The 16,866-nt window shown below is 46.1% G+C and overlaps 1 protein-coding gene across 3 annotated transcripts; it reads left to right on the forward strand.

Annotated features, from left to right (window-relative positions):
• Window positions 1–2,242: 2,242 nt before the first annotated feature.
• Window positions 2,243–13,450, forward strand: LOC309521049 (E3 ubiquitin-protein ligase TRIM38-like). Of its 3 annotated transcripts, none has more exons than XR_014214496.1 (6): window positions 2,243–2,834; window positions 4,738–5,139; window positions 8,413–8,435; window positions 8,992–9,092; window positions 10,592–12,811; window positions 13,075–13,450. XR_014214496.1 is itself a non-coding variant. In XM_082203307.1 (5 exons), the coding sequence occupies exons 1-5, from the start codon at window positions 2,430–2,432 to the stop codon at window positions 11,155–11,157; spliced, it is 1,497 nt and encodes a 498-aa protein (XP_082059433.1). In that variant the 5' UTR covers window positions 2,243–2,429; the 3' UTR covers window positions 11,158–13,450. The 3 variants fall into 3 exon arrangements, 1 of the variants encoding a protein (XP_082059433.1); XR_014214497.1 differs by having other exon boundaries at window positions 10,592–11,528; window positions 12,584–13,450; XM_082203307.1 differs by having other exon boundaries at window positions 10,592–13,450.
• The last annotated feature ends 3,416 nt before the right edge of the window (window positions 13,451–16,866 follow it).

A 16,866-nucleotide genomic window follows, 5' to 3' on the forward strand; every position in this document is an offset into this window, starting at 1 on the left:
AGCTGAAGATAGCTAAAAACAAAATAAAACCTAAACCCATATCGATTTGCAGTTAACCAACTGCACAATCCATACATCTTGCCACCAGATGGAGATATTGTATGTGTCTGAGCTGTCTCTCTCTGTGTGTGTGTAAGAGAGAGAACTACAACCACAATATTGTACCTCTTCATCAGTGAGGGGGAATGCAGTGAGGATCTAGGAAAGAGTTGGTGTTTTGAGTCACTTTAAGGGTGTAGCTGCTTTCTTTTTAGCAAAGCTGCTGCCCTCCTCCTGCACCCTGAGACAGTTATTAAGAGGCTAAAATATTTGCATAGGGACACGGGTGGCGCTGTGGGTTAAATCACAGAGCCTAGGACTTGCCAATCAGAAGGCCGGCGGTTCGAATCCCGGTGACAGGGTGAGCTCCCATTGCTTGGTCCCTGCTCCTGCCCACCTAGCAGTTCAAAAGCATGTCAAAAGTGCAAGTAGATAAATAGGTACCGCTCTGGCGGGAAGGTAAACGGTGTTTCCGTGCACTTCTTTGGTTCACCAGAAGCAGCTTAGTCATGCTGGCCACATGACCCAGAATCTGTACGCTGGCTCACTCGGCCAATAAAGCGAGATGAGCGCCGCAACCCCAGAGTCAGTCACTACTGGACCTAATGGTCAGGGGTCCCTTTACCTTTTTATATTTGCATACAATGGCTGTTCTCCTCACTTCTGAGGGCTTAAGAGGTTCTGGGAGGATGCCAAAGAGAGGTCTCTTTTGGGAAGATCCTCTCCATCTCCCCATGATGGAGTGGTGCCTGTTCCTTGCCACAGTCCTGGCCTCCATTGGTAAGGGAAACTAGTTTGAGACAGACCCAGGTCTTTCTCATCCTCTCCCAGATGTGCAGACTTTGCTATACTGGGATATAGTTCGATAAGCTTGTCCTTGCCTCGTTCCTTCTCAGGTCTCGGCACCAGTGGCGTAGCGTGGGGGGTGCAGGGGGGGCCGGCCGCACCGGGCGCAACATCTGGGGGCTAGGGTTAGGGGGCGCAAATCCACGGGTTAGGGGGCGCAAATCCACAGGTTAGGGGGTGCAAATCCATGGGTTTGGGGGGCGCAAATCCACGGGTTAGGGGGCGCAAATTACTTGCCTTGCCCCGGGTGCTGACAACCCACGCTACGCCACTGCTCGGCACCCAGCAACTACAGTCCCCGAAACCCTCAAAGGCTGTTCCTCTAGGTGGGACCATCAGCATGTCTTGCACATTTGATAGCAGAAGCATCACTGATAACAACTACCCTCTCTGGATCCAGCACAAATTGGGTAAAGCGCCGTGGCTGTTGTTTTACCACACTAGCAAAAGAGCATCCGGTGTCCCAGCCCGTTTCTCTGGGTCTAGATCAGGGGATACAATGTCTTTGGCCATCACTGGGGCCTTGCAAGAAGATGAAACTGTACATTCGAAAACCGAGGTACCACTGTATTTGCATTCATTCATTGCACGACAACCAGCCACCTTCTTCTGCCTCAGCTGTAGCAAACCATGTCTCTCCTGTATCCTATAGCCACAGCAGGCATTGCAACCTTGCAACAGTTTGACTTTACTCCCAAAGGTGCACCCCTCCATTGTTTCCCTGGACAGAGGGATGCCAACCAGTCATTGCTCACTACAGTGGTACGTCAGGCTAAGTACTTAATTCGTTCCGGAGGTCCGTCTTTAACCTGAAACTGTTCTTCACCTGAAGCACCACTTTAGCTAATGGGGCCTCCCGCTGCTGCTGCGCCGCCGGAGCACGATTTCTGTTCTCATCCTGAAGCAAAGTTCTTAACCTGAAGCACTATTTCTGGGTTAGCGGAGTCTGTAACCTGAAGTGTATGTAACCGGAGGTACCACTGTACAATATTTTTTTCTCAAAACGACGTAGGTAAAGGTAAAGGGACCCCTGACCATTAGGTCTACTCGTGACCGACTCTGGGGTTGCGGCGCTCATCTCGCTTTATTGGCCGAGGGAGCTGACATACAGCTTCCGGGTCATGTGGCCAGCATGACTAAGCCGCTTCTGGCAAACCAGAGCAGCGCACGGAAACACCGAATACCTTCCCGCCGGAGTGGTACCTATTTATCTACTTGCACTTTGATGTGCTTTCGAACTGCTAGGGGATTCGAACCGCTGACCTTCTGATCGGCAAGTCCTAGGCTCTGTGGTTTAACCCACAGCGCCACCCGCATCCCTCTACAAACAACATATACAGTTATAAAAAGCATACATTATTCAAAATTAAAAAGGTGTCATTAAATGCGTTGCAGGGCTTCTGAATCTGGAACAGATGAGTAAAATTTGTGTGCATATGGTTGTTCTCTTTTCTTCAACCAGATCCCACTCACCCTCTTTATCACAGTGTATGTTTGAAGTTGTTGACATACTATAAATTACAACTTGGAGAGGCACTCCCACCATGGCATCCTGCCGGAAATTGCATTCCAGTGTTTACTTCAGGCTGCAGGCTGTTTTTGAAGGAAGTATGGCTGCTGGAGGCACTCTTGGCCAGGAAGAAATGACTTGCCCCGTTTGCCACCAACCTTTCTTGGACCCAGTGATTACTGACTGTGGACACAGTTTCTGCTACGCTTGCCTCATCCAGTATTGGAGCGACTCTGATGGAGCAGGTTCTTGCCCTCAGTGCGGAAAACCTTTTAAAGAAGGCAGCTACACGCGGAACCATGAGCTAGCAAGGCATGCAGGGGAATCTACAAAATCTAAAGAAGGGGAAAATGCGAAAAGCAAGACAGGAAGGTGTGATAAACCGGAGGAACTCCTGGAATCCTGTGAGGGTGATGATCAAATGGTTCGAAAGAAAAAGGTAGGAAACTAGGGAGGGGAGGGAGGGAAATGAATTTGGTTTGCTTACTTTAGAAAAAGTTCAATTGATTCACATGTATCTCTTCCATAAAATTTATGCATACAAACCAGAAAGCAGTTTACAAAAATAATAAAACAATAAAGTTATCGATAAAAGCAGTTAAATAGCATTTAAAACATTCAGAAAGTAATTAAAATCTGCAATAAGCTGAAAACAGAATAAAGCATATGCCACCCTCTGCTTGCTCATAATTTACCCGCCATGGGCCCACACTTTACCTTGGTCTTTTAGGAACACAGACTGACACTGTACAATGTTATAAATGAGACTTTCCCCTACCGATGGACTTGGGAAATTGTTGTCACCAAATCAACTAGGGTTGCTAGGTCAGGAGCATCTCAGACCCTGAAATTTCAAGGCCCAGACCTGAGACCTAAGGGAGCCCCCTGTTGATGTCATGGGGACAGGCCCTGGAGACGGAGGTTAATTGGGAGAAGGGATTGGAGGAGGGCATCCTCCTCACTGAGTGTCTGTGCTATGATTTGCAACTGGCTCCTACTGGGTTGAGGCTTGCAAGCTAGATGCACAAAATTCTTAATTACTATTAATAATGCATAGTAGAGGAAATTGCATAAACAAGTATGTATATTGGGGAAAATGTGCTGTAAAATGCTGGTGAATTTTCACGAGCTGCTCCTTTTTATTTATTTAATAAACTGGCAAAGTGGTGCAGAAATGTGACAAATTGAACATAAGATTGGGGGCGGGGGGCGGATGAAAAACACCAGAATGCACAGATTCATTCATCCCTACTTCTAGATCACACAAGTGACACCTTGGCTTACAAAGCCTCATCGGTGGTGTTATGTACTGAAGTTCTCACCCTGGGCCAGCAGAGGGATACTGTAGATAGTTTTCACTCAGGTCCACATATGCAAATAAGGGATTGAAAGTGACGTTCAGTGATTGGATAGTTACAGAAAATGGTTACTGTTGCGTTGTAGTGGATCTCTATACAGTGGTGCCCCGCAAGACGAATGCCTCGCAAGACGAAAAACTCGCTAGACGAAAGGGTTTTGCGGTTTTTGAGCTGCTTCGCAAGACGAATTTCCCTATGGGCTTGCTTCGCAAGACGAAAACATCTTGCAAGTTTGTTTCCTTTTTCTTAACACTGTTAATACAGTGGTGCCCCGCAAGACGAATGCCTCGCAAGACGAAAAACTCGCTAGACGAAAGGGTTTTCCGTTTTTGCGTTGCTTCGCTAGACAAATTTCCCTATGGGCTTGCTTCGCAAGACGAAAACGTCTTGCGCTTTTTAAAAAAAGCTGCTTGAAGAGGCGCAGTTGCGACGGACCGTGCTTCGCAAGACGAAAAACATCGCAAGACGAAAAACATCGCAAGACGAAAAGACTCGCGGAATGAATTCTTTTCGTCTTGCGAGGCACCACTGTACAGTTGCGACTTGACTTCGAGGAGCAACTCATAGAACGTGGTGTGGTAGCCTTTTTTGAGGTTTTTGGTGATTTTTGAAGCTTTTCCAAAACGTTTCCGACACTGTGCTTCGCAAGACGAAAAATTCGCTAGACAAAAAAACTCGTGGAACGAATTAATTTCGTCTTGCGAGGCACCACTGTATAAGCAGGCTGGCTGAACCCTTCAGTTCAGTTCTGTTCTGGCCTGTGAATAAACAAGAGCTGTTTGAAGAATCACTGTGTCGTTTGATATGTTCACCCACAACTTAACAGGTGGTATTGTATCTTTCTGGTTAATTACTCTGGTTGTGTTGAAGAACTCAGCTGTTACATTTCCATGGGGCGGGGGGAGGAAATGAAGGAGTGGATGGAATTGTACTTCTAAATCAAGAACTTTACTAAGAAACATGTGATGTTTTTATATTTATAAGGGAACCATGATACCGAAAGGGACGTCCACACTGCTTGTAGTTATGGAAGAAGACATTAAGTGCCCTATTTGCATAGACTATTTAACAAACCTTGTGACTCTGGATTGTGGCCATAACTTTTGTAAGGCCTGCATCAACCATCACTGTGAGATATGGAAGGAAATAGGTCCACCGGAATGTCCTACCTGCCGAACAAAGATCCAGAAAGGGGGTTACCGGCCAAACTGGCTGCTGAACAGCATTGTAGAAAACTTCAAACGCTGCAAAGAAGAACTGTGTGACAGACACAAGGAAAAACTTCTACTGTTCTGCAAAGAAGACAGAGAATTGCTATGTTCCAAGTGTGAACATTCGCCACAGCATAGCCAGCACTCAGTGGTTCTCCTGGAGCATATTGAACAGGTAGGAACTTGTCTGGATAAGCCCCAACCAACATTGTGTCCTCCAGATGTTATGCAATGCAGATCTCCGACCAAAAACAAAATAGGTTACAGAATGAGGGGGAAATGCAGTGCATTTATTGGTGAAAATAAAATGCAAAATTATGTTGTATTAGGGGGAAATGAGTTCCAAAAAATTTCCTGTATGGAGAACAGTTCTGTCCATTCCACCCACTAGTTTAGATATTTGTCCTTTAAATTTTTTTGCACTCCAGGTTCCATGGAAATCTTTGCCACCCTAATGGTGATAGGAAGGGGGTTGAATCCTGTGTTGTAGCCGTTATCCCCTGCCCAACCCCCATGGCTCAAGTTTGACAAGTGGGTAGGATCACCTGACATAATTAGGAGCTGCTAGACCCATACCAAAAGGGACGCAAGTGGTGCTGTGGGTTAAACCACAGAGTCTAGGACTTGCCAATCAGAAGGTTGGTGGTTCGAATCCCCGTGACAGGGTGAGCTCCCGTCGCTCGGTCCCTGCTCCTGCCAACCTAGCAGTTCGAAAGCACCTCAAAGTGCAAGTAGATAAATAGGTACCGCTCCGGCGGGAAGGTAAACGGCGTTTCCGTGCGCTGCTCTGGTTCGTCAGAAGCGGCTTAGTCATGCTGGCCACATGACCCAGAAGCTGTACTCCGGCTCCCTCGGCCAATAAAGCGAGATGTGCGCCGCAACCCCAGAGTTGGTCACAACTGGACCTAATGTTCAGGGGTCCCTTTACCTTTACTTAGACCCATACCTGAACCTCAGCTGACTATTATCAAGTCTCTTCTCTCCGGACGTCTCCTTGAGAGGAGGATTTTACTCCTGAGGAGTCCTTACCAGTAACTGACCACTGATGGGAATGGGCTGGGCTTGTATCGGGCACTGCCTTTCTCTAGGGCTCAGGACTCATTTGGCTTCAGTGTCAGAGGACTAACCTTGGTTGTGAACAGCCCCTACTTAGTCTTGTCTGAGGACCCCAACTCCCTGCCCCCAGATGGAGCCTGATTCAGAACGTGGTGTAGGGCTCCCCCAGCTGGGACACGACAAGGTGAGATTCACGTCCCCCCCCCGCTTTTAGTCTGAAGTGGTACAGTCAAACCTCGGTTGTCGAACGTAATCCATTCCAGAAGACCATTCTGACTCCCAAAATGTTCAACAACCGAGGTTCAAATGGCTGTAGGCAAAGTCAATGGAGAAAAAATATAAAAACTCTCCGGAAGCCGTTCAGCTTCTGAAAATCGTTAAAAAACCAGAGCAGTTACTTCTGGGTTTTCGGCATTCAGGAGCCAAAACATACGATAATGGAGGTGTTCGGGAACTGAAGTTTGACTGTACAAACCAGGTTTTTATTTTTTTTTTAAAAAAATAAGAAATAAAATAAAAATGTACACCCCACTCCCGAGACCATTCCATTGTAACTATCCAACCTCCCAAAATTTGAACACCTCTTGCGATGGTTTGACCCTTTTCCGTTTTAACAGTAAATATTCTACAAATACCTTCCTTAGCTCCTCAAAATCATCTCTCCTGCATATTCCCTGTTTTACCTGACAAGGTGAGATTCAAGACGAAGACATATACCACAAAAGCGATGAAGAACCTGCTGTGCCCCTTCTGTCACCAGATACTGATGTGGACTCCTCTTATACATAAAGACCTTACTGCCCTGAGGTTTACCAATAGGGATGCGGGTGGCGCTGTGGTCTAAACCACTGAGCCTCTAGGGTTTGCTGATCAGAAGGTTGGCAGTTCGAATCCCCACAACAGAGTGAGCTCCCGTTGCTCTGTCCCTGCTCCTGCCAACCTAGCAGTTCGGAAGCACGCCAGTGCAAGTAGATAAATAGATACCACTGTGGTGGGAAGGTAAATGGTGTTTCTGTGCTCTCTGGTTTCCATCACAGTGTTCTCTTGTGCCAGAAGCCGTTTAGTCCTGCTGGCCACATGACCTGGAAAGCTGTCTGTGGACAAACACCAGCTCCCTCGGCCTTTGACTGGACTTAACTGTCCAGGGGTCCCTTACCTTTACCTTTAAAGCTGCAGTTTACCACTGCCTGTTTACAGAGTCCCTCCCACTAGAAAGCTCTGACAGGCTGGCAAGGGAGACTTTGGGATCTGTTTCTTTTCAAGCATTTAATTCAACACAGAAGGGTTGTTAGAGGCCAAACTAAACAGGATGGACAAAGTACGATTCCTATATATCAGCCATGTAAATAAAAGTGATGTTAATGACAGACCTCCAACTGCTCGTGTTTACTTACAGAGAATCTGTCACAGATTGGTGAACCTTTGAAGATACATTCAATGATTCAGTTATTAGGCAGTGTCCCTGCTCAATTTCCCTTATAATATGCGACTGAAGTGTTCACATAACACTGCACAGGTGATCAATGTCATTTTATTATAAAACCAATAAAATATTCCCCAAAAAGGGACACATCCTAGGACAGGAGAAGGGTGGTGGAGGATATGTCCTGGGGCCAAATACAGCTTCCCAGAGGGCTGCATTTGGCCCCTGGGCCTGCATGTCCCCACACTTGCCCCAGGACCTAGGGAATAAAGAAGAGAAGATCCCTCAAGACTGGTGAATCATTCACTGCTTAGCTCATAATGTGGAGTTTAGGAGAATTCCCATGTTCGCTGGCTAGCAGAAGCATCACACATCCAAGATTTTCATCTGAGCCAGAGAATAATTTTGTGGTTCTACGTTTTCTTTCCTGAGCCTGAGAAGAAATTCACTGGTACAGTCATACCTTGGGTTGAATGTGCTTCAGGTTGAGCGCTTTCGGGTTGCGCTCCGTGGCAACCCGGAAGTAATGGAGCACGTTACTTCTGGGTTTTGCCGCTTGTGCATGCGCAGACACTCAAAATGATGTCACGCGCATGCATGGAAGTGGCAAAACGCGACCCACAGATGCGCTGTCGCGTCTTACGTTCTATTCAAACTCATTCTATGTTCTGTCCCTGTAGCTGAGACCTCATTTATCTTCTTGTCTTTTTCAGTCATACCTTGGGTTGAATGTGCTTCAGGTTGAGCGCTTTCGGGTTGCGCTCCGTGGCAACCCGGAAGTAATGGAGCACGTTACTTCTGGGTTTTGCCGCTTGTGCATGCGCAGACACTCAAAATGATGTCACGCGCATGCATGGAAGTGGCAAAACGCGACCCACAGATGCGCTGTTGCGTCTTACGTTCTATTCAAACTCATTCTATGTTCTGTCCCTGTAGCTGAGACCTCATTTATCTTCTTGTCTTTTTCAGGGGATCAGAAGGAACTTGAACAGGTATGTAACTATTTCTTGTCACAGCAGCAATCCCTCTTGCTGTTCTGGCTTCAGCGATAGCCGCGCAGCCTGCACTCGCTCCATAAGACGCACACACATTTCCCCTTACTTTTTAGGAGGGAAAAAGTGCATCTTATAGAGCGAAAAATACGGTATCTTGCTGTATTTTTTACACAGAACAACACATGTATCAGACTTTTGAATAGGTAAGTAAATAATTTTAAACTTAGCAGTGTGTGGTGTGTTCAATGAGGTCTGTTGCTTCAGCGGACTAAACAGAACTTTTAAACAGGATTCACAGTCTATTCCTATGCTGTACTGCTGCACAAGTTGTGACTTGATTTTAAATTCTGCTGGGGCTTTCTGTGTGCTAGCCCTGTGTTTTGAATCTAGGCACCTAGTCAGTTCTTTTGTTGTTCACCCACACGTGTGAGTCGACAGGGATTCCTATATTAATTCCCCCACAGCATCTTCTCTTCTTATGTTCTTACTACACATTTGTATGGGAGGGCAAGGGGATTGTTCAGTACTGAAAGCTGTCCATCTTCCCTTCCAGGTCCAAAGATGAGGAGGAAGTGGGGCATGAGTTGGTTAATCACCCCAACAGTTGCTCACCGAAAAACTTTGCTCTGATCAAGATTACAGAAAAATGGGAAGGTATTGGGGGCAAACAAGGGGGCAGGAAAATACATTGAACTCAGAGACTTGCTAGTGCTCAGGGGCATGGGCAAGAGGTGGGGGGGTGCGTCCACCCTGGGTGTCATGCCTAGGGTGTGTGTGACAAAACCTGCCCCCCAGGTGGATCGGTGTGGTGGCGCTCGCACCCCCGGTGGGTGGATTTTCGTGATTGGCGTGATTGTTGTTGTGAAAATGCAACCCACTGATCGTGCAAATACACCCGGCTATCAGCCTGGCACCGATCAGCCTGACTTAGAAATAAAAAGCTGTCCACGATATATTTTCTTAGTTTTCTTTTCGAAAACATAGCAACCAAACTCTGCAAGCCATCACTCCTCCTCACCAGCAGCTTACAAGACATTTGAACACAATCTACTGCAGTCTCAATTAACCAATTATCCTATCACATCCATTTCTGCACCCGGCGCAGAAAGTAACTCCCCTTTTAATTAGGCATCAAGTCGAGAGACCACAGGTGTGCAGCTAAGTAGGTCAAACTGCAAACACACACCTCTCAGAACCAACCTTCTTCCTGCGTAGCATTATTGACCACTCTAAGATAAAGAAAACCCAACATATACATCTCTAGGCGCCAGGCAAAAACATTCTTTTTTAACCAGGCCTTTGGTTTGACATCCTATACCCTTCTAAAACGTGGCTCTTTTCTGGGGGGTGTTATTGGGTTATTGTTTTTATTCTGATTTTATATGTTGTTATCTTTTCTGTGAACCACCCTGAGACCTCTGGGTATAGGGCAATATATAAATTCAATAAATGATGATGATGATGATGATAATGATAATAATAATAATAATAATAATAATAATAATAATAATAATATCAGGTGGAGGTGGTCAAGACCTCTGACCTGCATCAGAACGCCATCATGCACTGAACTGTGATTCATTACAATAGGCACTCTAGACTCCCTTCTGTTATTAAGGCTGGCCAATGTATCAATCAATTACTGCAAAGGGGCTCCATTCAGCTGCTCCATTTGACATCCAGCTTCTAGCAAATGATGCCCAAACTGATCCCTAATACCCAGTCCATCTAGTCCTGTTCTCACAGTAGTTCATTAGAAGCCTAGTTAGGGGAAGAAACATAGCTCAGAGCTAGAGCATCTGCCTTGAATGCAGAAGGTTCCAGGTTCAATTCTCAACATCTCTAGGTAGAGCCGGGGAAGAGACAACCCTGTTTGGAACTCCAGAGAACTGCTGAATAGACAAGACTGTGCTGTATGGACCAAGGTATAAGGCACCTTCCTCTGTTTCCATCCATGCACATCTCCTTCCAGGAGCGCCTTCCGGGGGTGTGGCCCGGGGAGGAGGCGTGGCCTAGAGAGAACCTTGAGAACCAGTTCAAGAGGACCTTGGGTCTCAGTTCTGCACCTGTAAGATAGGTCTCTGAGTAGATCGAGCTGGGCTTGTTTTTACGTTCCTCAATCTCCACTTTCCTTCTTTCCCTCACTCCTGCAGGAAGTATAATTCTGGATCCAAGCACAGCATATCCATACCTCATTGTGTCTGATGACCTGAAAAGCGTGAGATGGGGAGATGGAAAGCAGGACGTGCCCACGAGCCTTGAGAGGTTCCACTTTGATCCCTGTGTCCTGGGCTGCGAGAGATTTGTTTCAGGAAGACATCGGTGGGAGGTGGCAGTGGGGATGGAGGTTAAGGAGGAAGAGGCTGAGTGGGCTGTGGGGGTTGTACGAGAATCTTTCCAGAGGAATGCGAATAAGCTTAGTCCTTATTGTGGGATCTGGGCTGTGGGAAAGGAGAGGAATTCTGGCCATGGCTCATTGAGTGACTCTCTTCCCCCCTGTTGCCTATGGGCTTTTACTTCTCCCAAGTGGACCATGTTGAGACTGGAACTTCTGCCCAGGAAGATCAAGGTGTCCCTGGATTATGAAAAGGGAGTTGTGGAGTTTTTCGATGCTGATTTGGACAAACCGATCTTCAAATTCTGTTCAGCCTTGTTTAATAGGGAGATGGTCATTCCCTATTTGCGGGTAGAACGTGGTGTCACCCTGAAATGCTCTTGAGAAGAAAGCCACATCTCTGCGGCAATGGGGCAAATGGATCTCACGAATGACTACTGGTTCCTGAACATGCATCACTGAATCTTTTATCTGTGGGCCAAGAGCTGGGATGTGTCTTGCCAAAGGCAAGGTGGTTCTTTTAAAGTTCAGAAGCAATACAAAATACACAAGTGAGTGAGAAGATTAAAGGTTTTATTCCAAAACAACAAGCGATGTATACATACCAAGCAAGCACTTCAACCTGCCAATTGGAAGCCCTCAAGAAGCAGTGAAGCAACCCGCCTCCCCCGTAGCCTCAGTTGACACAGCCCTGCGGACGATCGGTCCGTGCACGAGCTTCAGAGAAACTCTGCCCAAACCATCAGATTTTAGACGTAGGAGTGCAAATATCCAGAGTGTGGGGTCAGGTGGGATTACTATGAGGAATTATAAAATATGCATCAAGCCATTGTGTCCACGATGAATGCATTGTGTTGACTGGGTTTGAGACATTGACAATAATTTCTGATCTAATCCCACAACCCTCTGCATCTCTGGCCATTTCCTCTACTGTCTATTTCTCTTGCTTGACAAGTCACTTACTGCAGACAGGCATCCTGGGTCATCAAAGACAGTAGGCAGTTTCTTTGATGTAGCTTTTCTGATATGTTAATCTTAGGATGTTAATCTTAGGGCCAGGAGACAGGTCTCACATAAAGGTGATAATGATCGCTGTCCTCCTGGCCATCCTTCTTATCATGTGTATTGATTCTTTATGACCTCTGGGGTTGCTGAATGCACTCTTTTGTAGTTTTCATTCATTTACCCCCAAAGTATGCATGCTTAACTAGGGTTTGTAGTTTAACGTTGTCCCCCACGTGGGGTTTGTTGAAATGCTCAGAAGAAATCTGCTTGGTTCTTATGAACGCTCTGTAAAAAGTTCTTTTGTGAATACAGTGGTACCTTGCAAGACGAATGCCTCGCAAGACGGAAAACTCGCAAAACGAAAGGGTTTTTTGTTTTTTGAGCTGCTTCGCAAGACGATTTTCCCCATGGGCTTGCTTTGCAAGACGGAAACGTCTTGCAAGTTTGCTTCCTTTTTCTTAACACCGTTAATACAGTTGCGACTTGACTTCGAGGAGCAACTCATAGCACGCGGTGTGGTAGCCTTTTTTGAGGTTTTTGAAGACTTTGGTGATTTTTGAAGCTTTCCCAAAACTTTTCCGACACCGTGCTTCGCAAGACGAAAAAAATCGCAAGACGACAAAACTCGCGGAACGAATTAATTTCGTCTTGCGAGGCACCACTGTAAAATGACCTGGGCCAGAGGGAGAGACACAGAGATTATTATATGCACCCTTCCCAGAGTCTTGCTGGTTCAAGCCTCTGTGTGTATTCTTATTAATCAGAGTTCAATCCTTCCTTTACTTTGAGAATGCCTCGTTTATAGACAAACCTATGCAGCTTTCAAGACTGGCCGCGTTCAGATCATCCATTAGCCACCCCCTCCCAATGCCTCACTTTCTCAGAACATGTCAAACATGAAAGAAGGTACCAAGCACTATCCTCCCCAACTGATAAGGCAGATGGGCGGGGGCTCTGCACCTCCTCCCAACGTTCCCAAAACATTTAAGACTGTTCTCAAAACATTCAAGAGAGAGGAAGGGGGAAGTGTTATGTACTAAAGTTCTCACCCTGGGCCAGCAGGGGGATACTGTAGATAGTTCAGGTCCACATATGCAAATAAGGGATTGAAAGTGACATTCAGTGATTGGATAGTTACAGAAAGTTGTTACTGTTGCATTCTAGTGGAGCTCTCTATAAGCAGGCTGGCTGAACCCTTCAGTTCAGTTCTGTTCTGACCTGTGAATAAACAAGAGCTGTTTGGAGAATCGCTGTGTCGTCTGATATGTTCACCCACAACTTAACAGGAAGGAACAGGGGCAGGAAGGGCTCTGTGTCAGACCACTAACTGCTCGATACATTTTGTCTTCCGGATGCATTTCCCATACAGGATGTTGGAGGAATCCATTGGAAAGTGACTATCAAATGGATTACCTTCGGTCTGCCTCTTTGACCTCTATCACAGCACAGTTTCTCTACCAAACACATTTTTTTTTTAAAAAACCCCTCTAATGGTTAGAAAGCAGCTTCCTATGGCTACCCATGCCAGTCTCGCCGTGCATCTCATATATTTTTAATTTCATAAAATTTGTACACTGCTTGATTGTGGGAAAAAACCAGCCCAAAGTGTTTTGCAAAAGAACCTTCTGTGCCTGTCTTACTGCAGTTTGCAATAAACTTTTTCTACTTTCCACCTCATCTGTCTGAAAAGTAGGTTGGAAGCTGCCCAGCGTAGCTGGGACAACCCAGTCGGATCAACGAGATACAAATAATAAATTTTTTATTATTATTATGGAACAGGACGTCCCTATTTCAGTCAAATAATTGTTGTAGTTCATTGGTACATCATCTGTTCTGCATGTAGAAGGCCCCAGGTTCACTTCCTAGCATTTTCATGTAGGCTCTGGAAGGACTCCCTGTCTGAAAAACTAGAAAACCACTACCACTCGGTATAGACCACCCTGAGCTAGTTGGACCAGTGGTCTGACTCAGAATAAGGCAGCTTCTTATGTCTCTGGCTAGGAAGCAAACATTTGTATGCCCACAGCCTGAGGGACTCATTTGCATCCAGACTTTGCCTCTGCTCCACCTCTGAAATTCTACCTCTTAAATGTGCTTAAAGATTTCTGTGGGGCCGGGAGCTGTACTAAGGTTGAAAAGGCTGGTTGCTCCATAAATGCTGCTAGACCATGGTTCTGCTAGCACCACCAGCTCTATGGTTTCTGGGTCTTTTCTTAGCAGGTACTGGCAATCTCCTAGAATCTACAGATTCAGTTCTGGACGCCTTGGCAGAGACTTAGGTCTTATTGCCTTGCCACATGGAGAATTACACACGGACAAGGACTGCAAACTGGATCTGCAGTTGGATAGGGGACAACCTCTGAAATCCCCTCTTTGCTACTCAGATGGAGATATTGGGCTGGAGCCAAACTTTTCCGCTGAAATCAGTGGAACTTAAGTTGAACTTATCCCATTGATTTCTGCGCTCTGCAGGAGAGGACCTCTGCAGATACCATCTTATTAGGAGGTCTGCTCCATATAACATGGGAACAGGGCCTTTAGTGTGGTGGCACCTGCCTTTGGAATCCCCTCTCATTAAATATCAGACAGGTGCCACCTCTGTTGCCATTTTGGTGCCTGCAGAAGACCTTCCTCTTCTAATAGGGCTTTTGGGTGAAGATCTTTCCCAGTCCACATCTGTACTGGAATTACGTTAACATGTTTTATCGCTTGTGTGTTTGCCGCCCTTTGAGAGGGTGGGCGGGCTACAAATCAAATAGATTTCAGTGGGGCACATGTTGAGCTAACTTAACATGGATCCAGTCTCTGGTGTTTGTAGAAAGCTGCATCTCTGTGGACAGCGACGTGACCCACCTCAGGGTTATGGAATGAAAGACTCAAAGTTCACAGGCTCACCCAAGGGTCACCAGCATGTTCTTTACCTGCTGTTCTGCTTTAAAAGCAACCTGCTGATGTCTCCATGTTGTGTTTGTGTCTTCGAACCACAGGCAATGCAGAAGTGATGCTGAACCAGCCTGGCTCTATACTGGCACCCCTAGGAAATGTCACTCAGCTCCCCTGCACCCTGTCTGGCGACAGCATCACAAGCATCGCGAGCCACATCATCGTCTGGCTCCAGCAGAAGCATCAGGGCTCTCCCAAACGCATTTTGTATTACAAAGATGAATCGAACCAACATAAAGTCTCGGGCGTCCCGGATCGTTTTTCTGCTTTCAAAGATGCCCAAAGCAGCACCTGCTACCTCACTATCTCTGGGGTCCAGGCAGAAGATGACGGCATCTATTACTGCCTGACATCGGCAGGGGGAGAATACCACAGTGTTTTGGCTTAAGAGAGAACCAGGACCAAAACTCCATCCCATCCCCTTGGTGAGTAGGCTGTTGACACAGGTGATAAGGAAGTCAATCCGGCAGATGGATTTGCATGAAGACACTTGTCAGAGTCTAGATTCTATTTTTGCAGTTTGGGCAGCGAACGAAAACCCTCCAAACCAAGATCGTGTTTCAGTTCCCACCTGTACAGTGGTACCTCAGGTTAAGTACTTAATTCGTTCCGGAGGGCCGTACTTAACCTGAAACTGTTCTTAACCTGAAGCACCACTTTAGCTAATGGGGCCTCCCACTGCTGCTGTGCCGCCGAAGCACGATTTCTGTTCTCATCCTGAAGCAAAGTTCTTAACCTGAAGCACTATTTCTGGGTTAGCGGAGTCTGTAACCTGAAGCGTATGTAACCTTAAGCGTATGTAACCTGAGGTACCACTGTATAGACTAATAGCAAATCCCTTCTCTTTGATTTCAGATCCTTAGGTAGCTAAATGTTGCCATCTACAGAGAAGAAGGAGCTCCTTGGAGGCTTGGTGGTGGGGAGGAGAAATCTAAAGGTTTGCAGAAGTACAAAATGCGGTGAGCCAGTGTGGTTTGGTGGTTAGGGCTCAGTCTAGGACCTTGGAAATCAGGGTTCAAGTCCCCCTAAGACACTAAGTGGAGTAGAAATAAAAAAATTTCCTTCCTGTAGCACCTTAAGTTAGTTCTTGGTATAAGCTTTCGTGTGCATGCACACTTCTTCAGATACACTGAAGTGGAGTAGGTTAGGCCAAAAGACAGAGACTGGCCCAACCTCACAGGGTTGTTGTGAGAATAAAACAGAGACATATTCTACTCATGTAAAAACACACTGATTCCTGGACCATCCGTGGGCTGGATTTAGAAGGCGATTGGGCCAGATCCAGCTTCTGGGCCTTAGTTTGCCTACCCATGCACTAGCAAAAACATGTACATTAGTCAGTGCTGAATCCAAAAAAAGGTGTGCATTAGGAGAAATTCACATTAACTTACTGGCATATTTCCATGACTTTCCAAAAAAACTGCAGAAAAGTTGGGAACTCAATTTAAGAATGGAAAAATGAGAAACTTCGAAAACCTGCCTGACTCCAACAGGGTCAAAGTGAAGACTGTCGATTCACTTTGGGAATTCTTATGGGGTGATACATCAGTGTGATCAAAGAGTGGAACTATCTCCCTCAGGAGGCTGTGGACTCTCCTTCCTTGGAGGTTTTTAAGCAGAAGTTAGATGGCCATCTGTCATGGATGCTTTAGTTGAATTTCAGGGGGTTGGACTAGATGATCCTTGAGGTCCCTCCCAACTCTACGGTTCTATGATTTAAACACAATATCTAGCCTTTTTTAATAAAAAAATAAACTGTCATTCACAGACACCTGGAAACCACAATCAAATATTTCTTCCTGCACCTGTTGTGCCCATCACCTCCCAAGGGAAATTCTGTTGCTCTAAAAGGGCGTTCAGCTTACTCAAGCTGAAAACTCCCACCAGCTTTGCACTTATAATTCTCACCATGAGATGGCCCTATGGTAGAATGGATGGCGAGAAAAACTCTTTTCTGAAATAGCATGGAAGGAGCCCCTTTGTAACAGCTGCGCTTTACATATAGCTTTCAGTTGTACCTGTGCATCCAGGCACTGCCTAACCTCACAAAGTAATCAGGATGAATCCTCAAAGAGTAACCGACATTGTGCAAACCAGCCAGGAGGTAGGTTTTAGAAAGTAGGTTGTCCTTTTACTGACTGAGTT

The sequence above is a fragment of the Podarcis vaucheri genome (genome assembly GCF_965113315.1).
Source record: "Podarcis vaucheri genome assembly, chromosome: 16".
NCBI lineage: Eukaryota > Metazoa > Chordata > Lepidosauria > Squamata > Lacertidae > Podarcis > Podarcis vaucheri.

Coding starts and splice junctions, on each gene's coding strand:
- LOC309521049 (XM_082203307.1), top strand. CDS start 2,430: ATGGCATCCTGCCGGAAATTGCATTCCAGTGTTTACTTCAGGCTGCAG. Junction 2,835..4,737: donor AAATGGTTCGAAAGAAAAAG/GTAGGAAACTAG, acceptor TATATTTATAAG/GGAACCATGATACCGAAAGG. Junction 9,093..10,591: donor GATTACAGAAAAATGGGAAG/GTATTGGGGGCA, acceptor TCACTCCTGCAG/GAAGTATAATTCTGGATCCA.